General features: G+C 39.0%; 1 protein-coding gene across 1 annotated transcript in view; it reads right to left on the bottom strand.

Annotated features, from left to right (window-relative positions):
- Nucleotides 1–386: 386 nt before the first annotated feature.
- TMEM132E (transmembrane protein 132E) overlaps nucleotides 387–16,754 on the bottom strand; it is a 378,804-nt gene continuing 362,436 nt past the window's right edge. Inside the window, exons 7-9 of the mRNA XM_075852911.1 lie at nucleotides 12,672–12,951; nucleotides 4,316–4,507; nucleotides 387–3,111 (exon numbers count right to left, since the gene is read on the bottom strand). Coding sequence (XP_075709026.1) covers nucleotides 2,041–3,111; nucleotides 4,316–4,507; nucleotides 12,672–12,951 — 1,543 coding nt within the window. The 3' untranslated portion in view covers nucleotides 387–2,040. The remainder of the gene's footprint in view (nucleotides 3,112–4,315; nucleotides 4,508–12,671; nucleotides 12,952–16,754) is intronic.

Raw genomic sequence — 16,754 nt, 5'->3', positions numbered from 1 at the left:
GAGTTGGGGAGCAAGAAGACACCTACATGAACGCTTTGCTGCTGGTCACTAGGGGCTAGGGGGCCACACTAAAATAGAATGTTGTGGTCATGTGAATGGCCTGTAAAAGAATTGGAACAATCTAGCAAGGACCGTGGCTATATATAGGAAGTCTTGAATATATACTGTTGTGCTTTACAGAACATGTCATTAGTTGAAATTGTATAATGTCTTGGATGGTATGGTTCTGTCGTTTCAAATGAGCTATCTTGCAGGAATTGGAACACTTGCCTGTTCTCCAGCAAATGAGTTATACAAGTGCATGAATATAAGACTTACTTAATAGATTATTAATAACAATTACCCGATGTATTCGATGTATAAAGAAAACAACAAAAACACACATGTAACTTTGGTGCACTGCCAAACTTTATTTTCCCATATATTTGTTGAAGGAAACATTTGACATAAATGGTGGTTAAATTCAAGACACACATGTCTTATATAAGGAGAACCTTCTTTGCACCCCTTCATCCTGCTTGGGAACGATACACCCCAACAAATGTGTCCCCTGATTTTAGCAGATGTGCACTGTCCTCCATAGTTGGTGGCATCTGTAGCATCCATTCACACAGGTGAGTGGTCTTCTGCCATTACACTCAATCCATTTGTCCGAAAGAAAGCAAAAATAAATCAAATGAAAAAGGCAGCAGTCCTATAGTTTTAAGGATTCGCCAGAGTATTAATGTCTTATTACTTTGAAAATATATAAACCACATCCTGGTAAACTCAAATTAGGAAATAAATGCATGTTTGCATATAATAAAATAAAGATACATATACAAGGTTTAGGGTTTGTTTGAAGAAATCCTACTACAAGAACTCTTCAGACTGAACGTCACGCAATTGAAACACTGACTCATAGAATCAAGGACTCATTTTTGAATGGATTAGCTGACTCCAAATATCCTAAAGAAAAAAAAAGTTTCCCTTTGCAACAATGAAATATAATCTATTTGTGTGGTGACATGACAAACAAAATGCTGTGTCTCAAAATGACAAATTAACCTTAAACATTCTGAGTTTGTGTTAGCAAGCATGTGTCAGTAAAACAAATATTAGCTGCGCTCTTACTGACTTGTATATCCCAATACCAGGAGTTAATAATTTCGAGTATGTGTTTATGCCATTACTATAGGGCTAACCCATTCATACATGGCTACTCTCCCATACTGTGTCTTGCCACAACATCACCTATATTAGCAATTTATGAACCATATTAACTTATTAGATCCCCTGAGAAAAATCTTGTCACATTAGAGGTGCTTTTTAAACCTCTTGCTATTTGTTCAACACGTTCATGTACTTTATAATACCGTATTGTACTGTATAATAGATAAGAACTATCTTCACACTATGTTGTTAACATATTTCATAATCCAAGGTTATATTTTAGATGTTTCCAATTTCAATTTTTTTCTTTATGTGAATTCTATTTGCATTGGCAAAATGAATTGTGTCCCATGTCTCTAAAATCTTCTGTTGCATTCGGTTTCATCAGTTTGATGGTTATGTATAACTTGTGTTAATTTTAAGCATGTTTTTGTTTAACAAAAACAATATCATTCATTCTTACAAGCAAAAGAACCTGTTCTATTTTGGGGTTCTTCAACATTTCATCGGGAACTTAAGAATGGTATATACTTTACTTATGTAATATATGAAGCAGATTGGTATGCAGTAGGCCAAGTAATGCTTACATCTCCATCTCAAAGAGAATAAAGAGACATAAGTAGACAACATGCTTCCCTTCTCTTGGCTAGATGTGCATGTGTTTTGAATAAAAGCGAAAAAGAGAAAGACAGAGAAGTCAATGTCTTATGTGAATATTCTTATGAAGGAAGGAAAAAAGGTGAGTGGCAGTGTGTGGATTTGAATACATTAATATAGAGACATAAGAAGGAACATTATCCCATTCCTGTGTTTTGCAGAAAACAGCAGACCTAATGGGTGCATGATTGCCCATCTTGTCCAGTACAACGGGCCAACAAAATCCTAAGGCTATGCCATATCTCTGACCCTCCTGATATAGTCTCTGAGTTCATGTTGGTCTCTTAGTCCCATATCTCGGCAAACCCACTCAAGATCACATTCCTCTGCTCCTGGTACTGCATCGTAGGCACTACCTTCACTAGGTAAACTGGTAAATGTAGTAAACTTCACTCGCTTGCGTTTAGATGTTGGAGAAGAACTTAATGGGTCCTCACTTGCTTCCCTACTAGATCCACCACCACCTGAGGAGCCATCTCCACGTCCATGAGATTGGCTTTGCACACTAGCCTGAGAACTGCTGTTACTGCTACTTCCTCTTGCTTCCCCTCTACAGCAAGAAGAATGATGAGGTGGTAGAGTTCCTGCTTCCAAGGGATTCCCAGGACTTTCAGGTTGTGGTGATAATTCTCCTCGTGCCCTAAGTGGCTGTCCATTTCCAAGAAAAACCCAATGGTGAGAATGATCAGGATTAGCCTGGCCCTCTGGTGGAATCCTTTTGTGTCTGTACTTTAGAACAAACACAATACAGTTTATAAGGAAGACCAGTATGGCAAGGCAGAAAACTCCAAGGAGAGCATACATTCCAATCTCCAAGTCTGTTAATCCTCGGGGTAATTGAGGATACACTGTAGGAATTGGCAGAGAATAATCCCCAGGAACATGTGTGCTGTGCTCTTCAACTGGTGTGGATAGAGTAATCATAGATGTTGTTCCTGATGTTTCTTTGTTTTCTTGCACAGGCGAGTGTGGGGGAATCTCAGTTCGAAATTTTCCCGGTTCACCCTCTCCTCCTGGTTCAAGTGTGCCAAAAACAACATGGACAATTGCTGTTGCTGTGAAAAGTACACTTTTTCGTTTCGTTTTTTGGCAATTTTCATTAATTATCATTTCTGCTCTGAGAAAAGACCCTGTTCCTTGCTCTTCTCCAGCGATAACAAGAGGAAAAGAACGTTCTGGGCTTACAGATACTACCCTTTCATCCAAGCTAGTAACAGCCAATGTGTAATCCTTGGGATCATAGAGTGACAATGGTGCAGAAGTTCCATCACTGAATGTGAGCCAAAGGTTGAGAAGAGCTTCCTAAAAAAAGGGAAAACAACATAAGTTAGTTGTAAACACCATAACACAATATTCTGCCACCAATGGAATCATACACAAGTGATTAATTATTAATATTGTTTTCTAAGGCCCCATGCACATAGCCGTGCCCATAATCACAGTCTGCGATTGCGGGCACAGCTCTCTACTGACGGCCGCCCGCATTTTCGGGCCGTGCTCCCGGCACAGTTCTACGGCACGGGGCCTAACAGTGGGTTTTGAAGTGTAAATCGGATCAGGGCCAGTATTATAATGGAGTTTGTATGTTCTCCTAGGGCCGACCTTGAGAGTAGGCAGAGTAAGTGGCCATCTAGGCCACCATAGAGGAGGTGGGTGTTTATGCAACCAATTTGACACTGTGACCAAGCTGCTAATAGTGCCGTAGGTGCCGGGGTCGCGAGGGAAACAATTAAATGAATGCTTGTCCATAAAAGCAGTTTTCATGGTGAACTTCAGAGATCAAGGATGGGGGTAAGCTCCACTATAGACAAAGGCAGTCTGCAAAATATATTGGTGCCATATAAGTATTTAGAAATAAATGAACAAAAAAAAAAAAGTATGAACGGCCCAATGTGCTGTCATATTTATACTTGTTTTCCAATATGCAAATAAATGCACAAAAAGTGTTCTCCTCGAGTACGGAAAACTAAAATCTACATAGCAATGGTGGAGAATTTAGTGCCTAACAGACAAAATTCATAGTCAATCCTATTACAGCTTAATAGTTTTATTAAGGGCCTTACATAACAACTTACATAACAGTATGGGAATGGATATTTCTCTCTAAATACCATAAACATTTACAATATTATAAGATTTGTGTGATAGTTATGCCAAACTTATATCATACCATATGAGAATTGAAGATGAAAGAGACTTTTTTCCCCCGTTTTCATATAATAATGCTACACTTCAGAGAGCTAAGACCAGAACTGGTTACACAAAAGCTTTAATGTTGATATATTACTTTTGGGATTATATTTATCTGCTTAAAACACATTCTAACATTGTAAGTGTATTTAGTGATAACATCTTGACAAGAACACATATTTATACAACTTTCCTGCATCTAAATTAAAGTTGCCCTTAGAAATAACAGATTATATTGACACTGTTCACTGAAAGTACTGCATTGTAGATTATACTGTAGACACACTTCACTTTCTTCTTTAATGAGGTCACTTACTTGTTTAGGATATTTTAACAGATGCTGGGCTGTTGTCTTTGCAACTATAGTGTGGCTGTTTCCAGGGCTGGCATGTAGGGAGAGGGAAAGTCCTGATATCACCTGTGCCTGGAGCTCCATTATGCTGACCTTCTCCTCAGTCACTATAATTGTAGTTTCACCCAACACTGCTTCCATAAGTGGAGATACCACCTGTCCAAATTGAATAAAGAAAAAGACAAGGCGCAACTAAATAACTTTCTTAATGAATGTTAGCTCAATATGTCATGATAATTAGCAAAATCATGTGACATCTTGTGATTGTGGAGGTGGCCACATATGTGCAGTCACTTTACATTATTGTGTACTATGATGGTGAAGTATGGGAAATACTGAAACAGCCGAACACACGTCTGTTGTCGTGCCCCTACCATGCTAACACGGCCTCACCAACCTACCTGCGCCCATCAGAGATTGTTCCATTTTTACAGCCCTCCTCTCCTCCCTCTAGAACTTCTTATCTTCCCGCCAGACCTCCATTTTTGCCATCTGTGAGTACTGTTAGCTCTCCTGCAGAGTATGCTTCACATTCATCTCCTGTTCCGCTGAACTATAGTTCAAACGCTCAGCATACATCTCTGCCTCTATATGCTTCTGGTTCAGAGAAACCTGTTTCTGAAACTGCACTTAAACTTATGCTCATGAGCTACATACATCTATACAACAAACTATTCACTCTGCATGTCATAATTTGCAAAAGGACTTTAATGTTTTAGGTGATAGAACGTCACTTATTGAAAACAAGATGGCTGAATTTTCTGAGGTACATAATACACTTGTGGATATGAGTACAAACTTGGAGGAGCAGGTAGAGGCGCTAAAACATAAAGTTGCAGACCTCGAGGACAGGTCACGCCGTAATAACATATGGTTCCATGGAATTCCTGAGGCGGTTAAAGGTGACCAGTTGGTGGAATTTCTGACAGATCTTTTCGTGGCTATCCTGCCGGATACACTGCAAATGGAATTGATGGTTGACAGGGCACATCGTATTCCTAAATCCAAATCTCACCCTATATCATCTCCACGGGATGTGATTGCACGTATACATTTTTATCAGTTCAAGGAAAAACTACTGTTTGCAGCAAGAAATGTGGTTACTCTCCCGGAGAGGTTTCAGGACATTAAATTGTTTGCAGGTCTTTCTGCCACCACACTGCTTCGACGTAGAGAATTTATTTCTGTGACTACCATCATGCGGGACCATCAGATTCCATATAAATGGGTATTTCCTGTCAAGCTGATTATTACATATAAAGGATCTAAGTATGTAGTATCTAAAGCTCGTGCTCTGCTTAACCTGCGGAATTTGGGTGCTGCAACACCCTCACGTTCATCTACCTCTCCATTTTGACGAGATGCCTCTCCAACCAAAGGTCCTCTGCTCTTGAGTACAGACTGGCAGTAGGTTCCAGATCGTCGGACATCAATATCCTGATTGCTTTTCTTGTTCAATTTGACTTCACCTTTCTGCCAGATGAGTGTCACTTTACTACTTGATATGTCTTGTTCTGATAAAAGTACATTATATTTTTATGTACTTATCTCATTAATAATTTATGCTGTCTCTTTGAATAGCCCGGACTTGAATCATGTCTGCTGCTTAGTAGCACAGATTCCCCCTTCCATCATAGCACGACTTTACCCTCTTGTGCCAACATGATTGGGTTTTGTTTATTTATTTGTTATTTTGCTGTTGATTGTGTTCATTATGCTCACTTGCTCTAGATTACCATTTGTATACTACATACTACTTGAACTTGACATGAAACAATTTCTGGTGGAATTTACAGTGATAGCAACCATCTTTTTGATTCATCATGGTACTGCGTATTTCTTTCTTAAATACTAAGGGACTTAATAGTCCATTGAAATGTTCCATGTTTATGGGCTGAAGCCAAAAAATTGAAGGCTTCTATATTTTGTCTACAAGAGACACATCTAAATCAATCAGATACTTTTAGACTAAAACATAAACATTTTCCTAATATATATATATATATATATATATATATATATATATATATATATATATATATATATATATATATATATATATATATATATATATTGCTCCAGCTGTTTCTAAGAAACGTGGAGTAGCTATAGCTACAGTGAAGGAAATAAGTATTTGATCCCTTGCTGATTTTGTACGTTTGCCCACTGTCAAAGTCATGAACAGTCTAGACTTTTTAGGCTAGGTTAATTTTACCGGTGAGAGATAGATTATATAAAAAAAACAAATAGAAAATCACATAGTCAAAATTATATATATTTATTTGCATTGTGCACAGAGAAATAAGTATTTGATCCCCTACCAACCATTAAGAGTTCAGCCTCCTCCAGACCAGTTACACGCTCCAAATCAACTTGGTGCCTGCATTAAAGACAGCTGTCTTACATGGTCACCTGTATAAAAGACTCCTGTCCACAGACTCAATTAATCAGTCTGACTCTAACCTCTACAACATGGGCAAGACCAAAGAGCTTTCTAAGGATGTCAGGAACAAGATCATAGACTTGCAAAAGGCTGGAATGGGCTACAAAACCATAAGTAAGACGCTGGGTGAGAAGGAGACAACTGTTGGTGCAATAGTAAGAAAATGGAAGACATACAAAATGACTGTCAATCGACATCAATCTGGGGCTCCATGCAAAATCTCACCTCGTGGTGTATCCTTGATCCTGAGGAAGGTGAGAGCTCAGCCGAAAACTACACGGGGGGAACTTGTTAATGATCTCAAGGTAGCTGGGACCACAGTCACCAAGAAAACATTGGTAACACATTACGCCGTAATGGATTAAAATCCTGCAGTGCCCGCAAGGTCCCCCTGCTCAAAAAGGCACATATACAGGCCCGTCTGAAGTTTGCAAATTAACATCTGGATGATTCTGAGAGTGATTGGGAGAAGGTGCTCTGGTCAGATGAGACTAAAATTGAGCTCTTTGGCATTAACTCAACTCGCCGTGTTTGGAGGAAGAGAAATGCTGCCTATGACCCAAAGAACACCGTCCCCACTGTCAAGCATGGAGGTGGAAACATTATGTTTTAGGGGTGTTTCTCTGCTAAGGGCACAGGACTACTTCACCGCATCAATGGGAGAATGGATGGAGCCATGTACCATCAAATCCTGAGTGACAACCTCCTTCCCTCCACCAGGACATTAAAAATGGCTCGTGGCTGGGTCTTCCAGCACGACAATGACCAGAAACATACAGCCAAGGCAACAAAGGAGTGGCTCAAAAAGAAGCACATTAAGGTCATGGAGTGGCCTAGCCAGTCTCCAGACCTTAATCCCATCGAAAACTTATGGAGGGAGCTGAAGATCCGAGTTGCCAAGCGACAGCCTCGAAATCTTAATGATTTACAGATGATCTGCAAAGAGGAGTGGGCCAAAATTCCATCTAACATGTGTGCCAGCCTCATCATCAACTACAAAAAACATCTGACTGCTGTGCTTGCCAACAAGGGTTTTGCCACCAAGTATTATGTCTTGTTTGCCAAAGGGATCAAATACTTATTTCTCTGTGCACAATGCAAATAAATATATATAATTTTGACAATGTGATTTTCTGTTTTTTTTTAAATATAATCTATCTCTCACTGGTAAAATTAACCTAGCCTAAAAATTCTAGACTGTTCATGTCTTTGACAGTGGGCAAACTTACAAAATCAGCAAGGGATCAAATACTTATTTCCTTCACTGTATACACCACTCAATAGCCTTTAAACAATATTTTGTACGTATAGACCCAGACGGCCATTGTATTATTATTTTATGCCAACTTAATAATGTTCAATATACTATTGTTAATGTTCATGCGCCAAACACTCATCAAACCAGATTTGCTAACAAACTTCTTAGATTGGTACAAAAACACAAACAGGGATATATTTTATTAGTGGGAGACTAACAAAACGATGTGGCCTTCTCTTGATTCCTCAGCTTCGGGTGCAACCCACTCTCCTTCAGATTTGCTTCATACCATGTCTACAGAAGTTTTGATGGATGTCTGGCGCTTCTAACATTTGACTGAAAAAGATTATACTTTTTTTTCACACCCTCATGGTACTTATTCAAGAATAGATATGTTCTTCGTTGAGAAACCCATGTATGACAGCACTATTTCCTCTCAAATTGGAGTAATCACCTGGTCAGACCACGCTCCTATTACACTTCTGGTATCTGAATGTTTCAATAAACCCCCTACTTTTCCTTGGAGGACTAATCACTTTATTTTGCATTCTACTAAAGATCAGCAGTCCCATATTAAGGTTGTCAGAATTTTTTTTTTAAATTAATGTTACCCCTGACGTAACTCCTACCACAATATGGTGTGCTCACAAGGCCTTTATGAGAGGCCATTATATAAGTTTAGCAGCGAAAGATAAGATAGACAAAGTAAACGCCTTCATCTCTCTCATGATATTTTGCATCTTAACCAGTTGAATAAATGCTCTATATGTCCTGATAGAACTAAATTGATTGGTCGTCTTTAAAGCCAACTACACCAACTTAACCTATATAAATATGATATGGCGTTGCGAAGATTGAAGGCTAAAAATTAGAGGCATAGTAATAAAGCTGGAGCTCTTCTGGCATCACAATTAAGCATCAATCCTTTAAAGCAAGAATCCCCTACCTCTATAACTAAAATAATGATATATTGTTTAACCCTTAAGAGATTGCAAATTCTATTGCACAATATTACTCTTCCCTTTATAATTTAAATTTGGACCCCTCCATTTCTCAGCACTCTTCCACTGCGATTGCAGATTTCTTAGCTTATATTTCTCTTCTAACTGTTACGCCTTCTCAAGTAGAGGATATATCCAAACCCTTTTCATTACCAGAAATAATGGAAGCCATAACGACTCTAAAGCCCCAGAAGTCTCCTGACCCTGATGGTCTTACTAATGACTATTTCCAAAAATTTAAATCCACTCTTGCCCCACAACTTCTTCAGTTGTTTAATCATATACACTCTACGGTACAGATTCCCTCAGAAATGTTACAGGCAAATATTATTACGTCACCCAAACCAGGAAAACCGACGGATAGGCCGCAAAGTTTAGACCCATTAGTTTGCTTAATACAGACTTAATACTGTATTCTAAGATATTAGCTTCCCACTTTACTTCTATACTACCACATTTGGTTCATCAGGACTAAGTTGGGTTTATTGAAAAAATATTTTCGGTTGATGGGATCCAACATTTTATAGACAATATAGATTGGGTGGAGCCCCGTCGAATGCCCTCTCTGCTCCTATCTCTAGATGCAGAGAAGGCATTCGATACATTGGGGTTATTTGGATGCTGTACTTGCTAAATTTGGTATTGTAGGGAAATCACGAGACATTATTATGGCGTTGTATACTAAACCCTCGGCTACTGTATTAACCTCAGGATATCAATCTACTCCTTTTACGATATCTAACGGTACCCGTCAGGGTTGTCCTCACTCCCCATTAATTTTTACTCTTAGAATGGAACCCATGGCGGAAACTATTCGTTCTTCACCACAAATAAGGGGAATTGTACACAAATAAGGTAATATTGTACACAAAATAGGCTTATTTGCGGACGACGTGCTTGTAGCGTTATCTGACCCAGGTGATTCTCTTACTCAGGTTATACAAGTTTTAGATTGTTTTAGTTCTGTATCCTATTACAAAGTGAATGTTAGAAAATCACAGATTATGAATATGGGGTTGACACCTGAAATTGCACAAATCTTACAAATTAAATACTCATTTACATCGTCCTCCCAAGGCTTTCCTTATCTGGGAATTAAATTGATGTACCCTGTATCACGTTTATATACCCTTAACTATCCTCCGCTACTTAGTCAATTAGAACGTGAACTTTATCACTACCTTAAATTTGAGGTTTCTTGGGTAGGCAACATTGCAGCCATTAAAATGTTAATTTTACCTAAGATTCTATATGCTTTAAAGAATCTTCCTATCCTGATACCTATTTCCTATATGAATAAACTGCAAAACACATTAGTGAAATATGTTTGGAAAAAGAATAGGGCTAGGGTTGCTACACACACGTTATATCTTCCTACAGTGAAAGATGGGTTGGGATTTCCTCATGTTGCGGCATATTACCATGCTACCATTCTACACTAAGTTAGGCAATGGCTGAATCCTATGCATTTAAATTAGTGGGTGAATATAGAACAATATTGTGGACACTATAACTCACTTGATACTTATTTATGGGCCTCTGCCCTTAAATTACAGTTCCCCTCCCCCTTTACTGACTGTTAAAACTGCTTTGATCTCCTGGAAACTAATGGTGGTCAAAAAAAAACTTTTAACAATGAGTGTTTGATATCTCTATAAAAACCTTTATGCATTTGACTCCTGTCTTGGACCTGTCGAACTGGGAAAAAAAATGGTATTCAGACTCTTGCTGATATTCGGAGTGGAAGTATTTTGTCTGCTTTTGCAGCGATGACGAGTAAATATTCTATACCGAAAATAGACTTTTATAAATATTTGAGAATCCAACATTTCATGCTCAATACGACTATTACAACTAATCTTCCTAAAACGCCTTATGAATTGTACTTTAACCATTACCAAGGAACTGCAAAGGGAGTTTCTAAGGCGTACTTGGCTATTTCGGAAATTTTACAAGGGAAAGCTTTAACATGCCTATCGCATTGGAAAACTGATCTAAACCTAACACAAGGTTCTACAGATTGGAAATCTACTTTCCTTTTGGCTACCAAGCTGTCTAAAGCCACTCAACACTTGAAAGCTATAAAGAAGTTTTTATATCGATAGTATTTAACACCTCATCGATTGCCCTTGATATACCTGAACTCTTCTAATGTGTGTAGGAGATGTTGTACTTCTGTAGGTACTCTCAAACATATCTTTTGGGACTGCTCAGTCATTAGACCTTTTTGGTGTAAAATCGACAAGTTACTAACTACTGTTTTATAACAACCTATTAATTGTAATCCAGCATTGGCTTTACTTAATATAGGTGTAGCTGACATCCATTCTTGTGACAAAACATTTATTTTTCATGTTCTAACCTCTGCAACAATTCTGATAAAAAACTTCCACTCCTACTTTATCTGAAGTCATTCAATGTGTTAACAACAATTGTATTATGGAAAGAACAATTTCCTCTGTACTGGGTCATCGATCTCAACACTTCACTTGGGACAAATGGACATCTTCCCGCTATTATATGAGTTCTCTTTATACATGATCTTTTTGGATTCAATTTCCATTGTTTTATCTAAGGCAGTGGGCTATGTTTTGTTTTGTTCTGTTTTACTTAATTGTTTGATTTTATGTCTATAATATGCGTAATTATTCCTTTTTTTCATTGTACACATTTTTCTATACCTGCAATTATATGCCATGGCCTATTTTTGTATGCTCTATGGTGTATTGTGATATCTACCTCACATTTTTTATCTGATACCATGCATACTACAATTTTATTTAAGTACCTGTACATAGGTTAATAGAGAGCCATGTGTCTTTTGGATTGGAACCATTCTTCTACTGTTTGTTGTGCACAAGGGGGCTTTGGGTTATGTTCTCTGAGGCTAGCACCCTTCTGCTGCTTAATTTACTGTGCTAATTCCTTCTGTTCTGAAGGTTGTACCTGGCATTGTTTACTGACACTTCTTCGTTCAACATTGGAAATCTTTGATAAATTAGTTGCACTTGGTGTGACTAGAAGACTATGCCCCCTTTTACTATGTTAAACTAAAGTAGACCTTTGTGTAAGTAAATGTGTTATTAGGCTTCTAAACATTTGGCATTTGGAATGAATGTTGTTCTTTCTAATACAATCAGTGACACATTGTTGTATTTTTTTTTTTACTTATATAGTGAAATTAAAGTTTTCTAGTTTTCTGGCCCACAGGCTAAAACAGGATAAAAAAAATAAAATCAGGATGTAAAGACATGTATGGCTTTGATAAAAAGTCAATTTATATTTTGTGAAGCATACAGAAAAATTTATAAATCACAAAAATATGTAGCTCAAGTTTAAAATAAGAAATCATATATGAAAAAAATAAATAAAATACAGTAAATATTATCTGTAGCCTTATTATCTTAGTTCAGAAAAAAAGGATTTTCGACTGAAAAGGCAGATACAGGTCATATGCCAATACACATTATTTCTAGCATTGAGTTAAGGAAAAAGATGTCAAAAATATATTCTATTATTGCACTGTCTACCATTATAAGCTGTAATATAACAATAGCAGGGTGTGAGATTTATATTTGATGTAACATAGCAAGACAAACGTCATTTGAAAACACTCACTTTGAAAATTGTCGTGCCAGGCTCCCTTCCAGCCAAGGTATTACTATCAACCATTTCTGCTACTTTGGGGTCTTCCACCTGCATGAAATCATTCACCAGATCAGTAACCTCCACAAGCCAATTTGGGCCCAGCATTGTGATAACCTGGTCAGTGCCCTCAGAAGAAGTAGTATGGAACTGGGTAAAGACTTGCAGAGTGGCATGCTGATACTGAAGAGTACAACCTCGGTTTAACTTTCTATCTTCTTCATCATCATCATCATCACTGTCACGTACTGACCTGCCAACAAAAGACAAACATAAACTTAAGTAAAGCACTTCAAAAAGCTATATGTATATATACTGCATACACACACACACACACACACACACACACACACACACACACATAATTGTAGCAATATATTGCATTGTTGACATTGATTACAATATCCAACAAATACTGTACATAGGAAAAACACATTATTTCTATTGAAGTTACCAATTAAGGCCTTGTTCACATCTGTGTAGGAGGCTCCATTAGGGGCTTCCATCGTAGATCTGGCCGAGATTACCAGAGACAATAGCGCAGAATGCTGCACTATTGTCTCCTGTAAAACCACAGACACTCCAACGGAAAGCCGACGGAACCCAATAAAGTCAATGGATTCTGTCGGCTGTTGATGGTGTTCGTTGTGCAATGGAACCGTTGCTTCCGTTATTCCCTTCTTCTGCTCCTCTGACAGAGCAGAACAACGGAATGACACAAAGCAGGTCTTATCCTATGATTTTATTTGTATATCTTAGGATTAAATTACTGCTGAAAAATAGAAGTATACAAATATTTTTCGAGTAATTGTCAGAGCTGTTATATTTCTAGTGCACTACGTTATAGGAGGCATCAGAAAGTGGATTATCTTACAGTGGTTGTCCTATATGCCCTACTTATTGTAGCAGAATCTAAGGTGGTGCTTTGGTCTATGATGCATTACAATTTATATATATATATATATATATATATATATATATATATATATATATATATATGAAACGTTATACGGAATTTCATACAAAGAGAAAAGATATACTAAAAATATAAAAATATCTATGTGTATTCCTTGTAATTAACAATACATGAGATTCCTGATGCTTTGCTTTGGCTCCTATACTTGCCACTTTGCCTTTCTTTCATTTCAAATGTCTGTAAAAAAATGGAATTATAATTGGTGTGGTAGACAAAGAGATGAAAAAGATGTAGGAATTCTTAACAAAAGCCAATGCTTAGCATATGTTGCCGAAGTGGGTTTTAGGAAACTAACATAATAGATATAACAACAGGCACAAGAGGAATACAATCAAGCCTAGGAATGAAGATAAACATAATGGAAGCAACAACGTAGTATAAAGTCCTGCACCTGTTTATACAAGAGGGAAAAAGATAAAATAGTCCAAGTAAGCAAGGTAATTCACATCTGCTAGCCCATACAAAGTCATTTTCAGCTGCTCTATAATTTTTATTTTTATTGACAATTAACGGTTAGTGCATTAGCGTTGCTGGACCAATAAGGGAAACTACATTATACTGATTTAATTTTCCTTGAAACAAATTAACCAAATGCTTTGAAGGATTTAATTTTTTTAGCAGGTTAGAGTGGTCTGCAATGTTTTTATATTGGTACTTGAGGAAAAAGAAAAAAAAGATCCCCAAAAAGCCATGTACACAGAGCCAGATTATAGGGAGGACAGAAAGCACATGTTCCCTGGCGGTTTCATCTATCTATCTATCTATCTATCTATCTATCTATCTATCTATCTATCTATCTATCTATCTATCTATCTATCTATCTATCTATCTATCTATCATCTATCTATCTATCTATCTATCTATCTATCTATCTATCTATCTATCTATCTATCTATCTATCTATCTATCTATCTATCATCTATCTATCTTTGCATCTACTTTGCATTGTCTAGCTATGCCCTTGCCAGTCACTATTTATATGGGTATTTGATACACTACTCACTTCTGGGACCCCTACCTCTCAGGAAAAATAGGGATCCTCGATGGCTGTTTGTCAATCCTATCCAGTCTAAAAGAGGTGAAGACGCATGTATGTGGCTCTATTTTGAAGTCTAAGGGAAGCAATAGCTCACCAATCTCCATAACTCCCATAGACTTCCGAAAGTTTAAATTAATGGAAGAATGGATGAGAACGGGTTGTGGGTAGAGATGAGCGAACCGGGACAACCGAACCCGGTTTCGGTCCGAACTTCCGGAAAAGTTCGGTTTGCAGCGAATCCGAACTTCACCGGGTTCGGCCGAACTCGTTTTGACCGAACCCGGCTACATTTTGGCGCCTGCCACATGTTACATCTAAAAGTGAGGATTTCACAAGATCACCTGATATCAGGCTACCCCATAATGCCTTGCAAACGGCTCTCCCAGCCAATCGGTAGGCAGCATAGGGGCGGGCTCAAGCCTGCAATAAAAGTCTATACACGGAGCTCTGCGGCAATTTTACAGACAGGAGCTGTAGGGATAGCATCTCTGTGCAGTAAGGGAAAGATTTAGGAATCTAAAAGGCAGGAATCCAGCAATCGAAGGGGCTCATCCACTACTCACTACTCAGCCAGTGTGTGAATACGCTTTTATAAGGGGCTCATCCCCGTTGCATCCAACTTGCAATACAGGCAGGCTTTGTAGTACTGCAACGCCCAGCATTCCCTGAGTCAGTGCACAGTGGCTAATAGAAATTCTCATTCATTGCCATTTAGCAAGCCAGTGTCAGTGTGTGAATACGCTTTAGAAGGGGCCCATCCCGGCCGTTAACATAACAAACAAATAACAATACAACTTGCAATACAGGCAGCCTTTGTAGTAGTGGTAGTAGTAGTACTACAAGGCCCAGCATTCCCTGAGTGCACTGCGGCGTGGCTGATAGAAATTCTCATTCATTGCCATTTGCCAAGTCAGTGTGTGAATACGCTTTTAGAAGGGGCTCATCCCCGAGATTATGATTCAACTTGCTGCACTCCAGCAGTGAAATGTCTGGGAAAAAAAAGGTTGTGAAAGGACGGGGTAGAGGAAAAAACACCCATGCCGTCTCCACTTCCAGTCCAAATGTTGGAACTGTTGGTGCCAAACCCAGTACCAGCATTTGTGGCACAAAACATGTGCCCAGTTCCACTAGTAGCAGCTGCCATGTGCCTGCTGGTAGTAGTATCACCAAGCCAGACTTGTCCATCTCCTCCGGTGGGCGGGTTACTTTAGACAATACGGCCATTGTGGACTGGTTGGCTGGCTCGCGGTCATCTCAGCAGGAAGACTCTGACGATCTGGCTTCAAGCCAGGTTTCGTTGGATTCCAGATCGTCTACAGTTCCTTGGCACAGTGACAGTAGTAATATAGGTATTTCTAGCGTTTCCATTCCATCATCTATGTCTTCGCTTCCCCTTCCTAGCGGGAAGCCATCTTTCCTGAGAGTCCTAAGAGACAACTCTTCGGGTGCGAAGGAAGATACTGAACAACATAGTGATGATGATGATGATTTGTTTTCTGCGAGTCAGCCAACGGAGTGTGTTGCGGCGGTGGTGGAGGTGGAAGCGGTGTCCGAGACGCATAGCTGCGGTAGTGGGGGTGTTGGTGGTGGTAGCCGTGGTGGCAGACGCAGTAATGAGGGGGGGCATGAAGCCCTCCATGATGTCACATCACATTCACAACACAGTGACAGAAGTGGCGGGGATGATGAGGAAGGCTATGATGATGATGTTGTTTTATACAGGACGTGGGAACCAGGTGACGAGGTGATGATGGCGTCAGAGGAGGAGGGTAGTAGTGGCGGCACTGGCCATGATAAACAGCCAAGCCGAGGTAGGGGCAGAAGTCAATCTGCAAAACGTTGCAGCGGTAGAGGGTCAGCTCAGGAGCCGGTGACGGCGACATTGATGCTGGTGTAGGCTCCAGAAAAAAGCCTGCCAGACAAGGGGCAAGCTCGGGTGGTGGTGGTTGACGTGGTACTACCTCTTTACGGTACTCTGCCGTGTGGCAATTTTTCTGTACCTTCCCGGAGGACGAAAACATGGCACAGTGCCGTATCTGCA

Source organism: Rhinoderma darwinii, chromosome 2, assembly GCF_050947455.1.
Source record: "Rhinoderma darwinii isolate aRhiDar2 chromosome 2, aRhiDar2.hap1, whole genome shotgun sequence".
In the NCBI taxonomy this organism is placed as follows: domain Eukaryota; kingdom Metazoa; phylum Chordata; class Amphibia; order Anura; family Rhinodermatidae; genus Rhinoderma; species Rhinoderma darwinii.
Note: the sequence above shows the minus strand (reverse complement) of the source record. Positions and strands in the feature narration are given on the sequence as shown.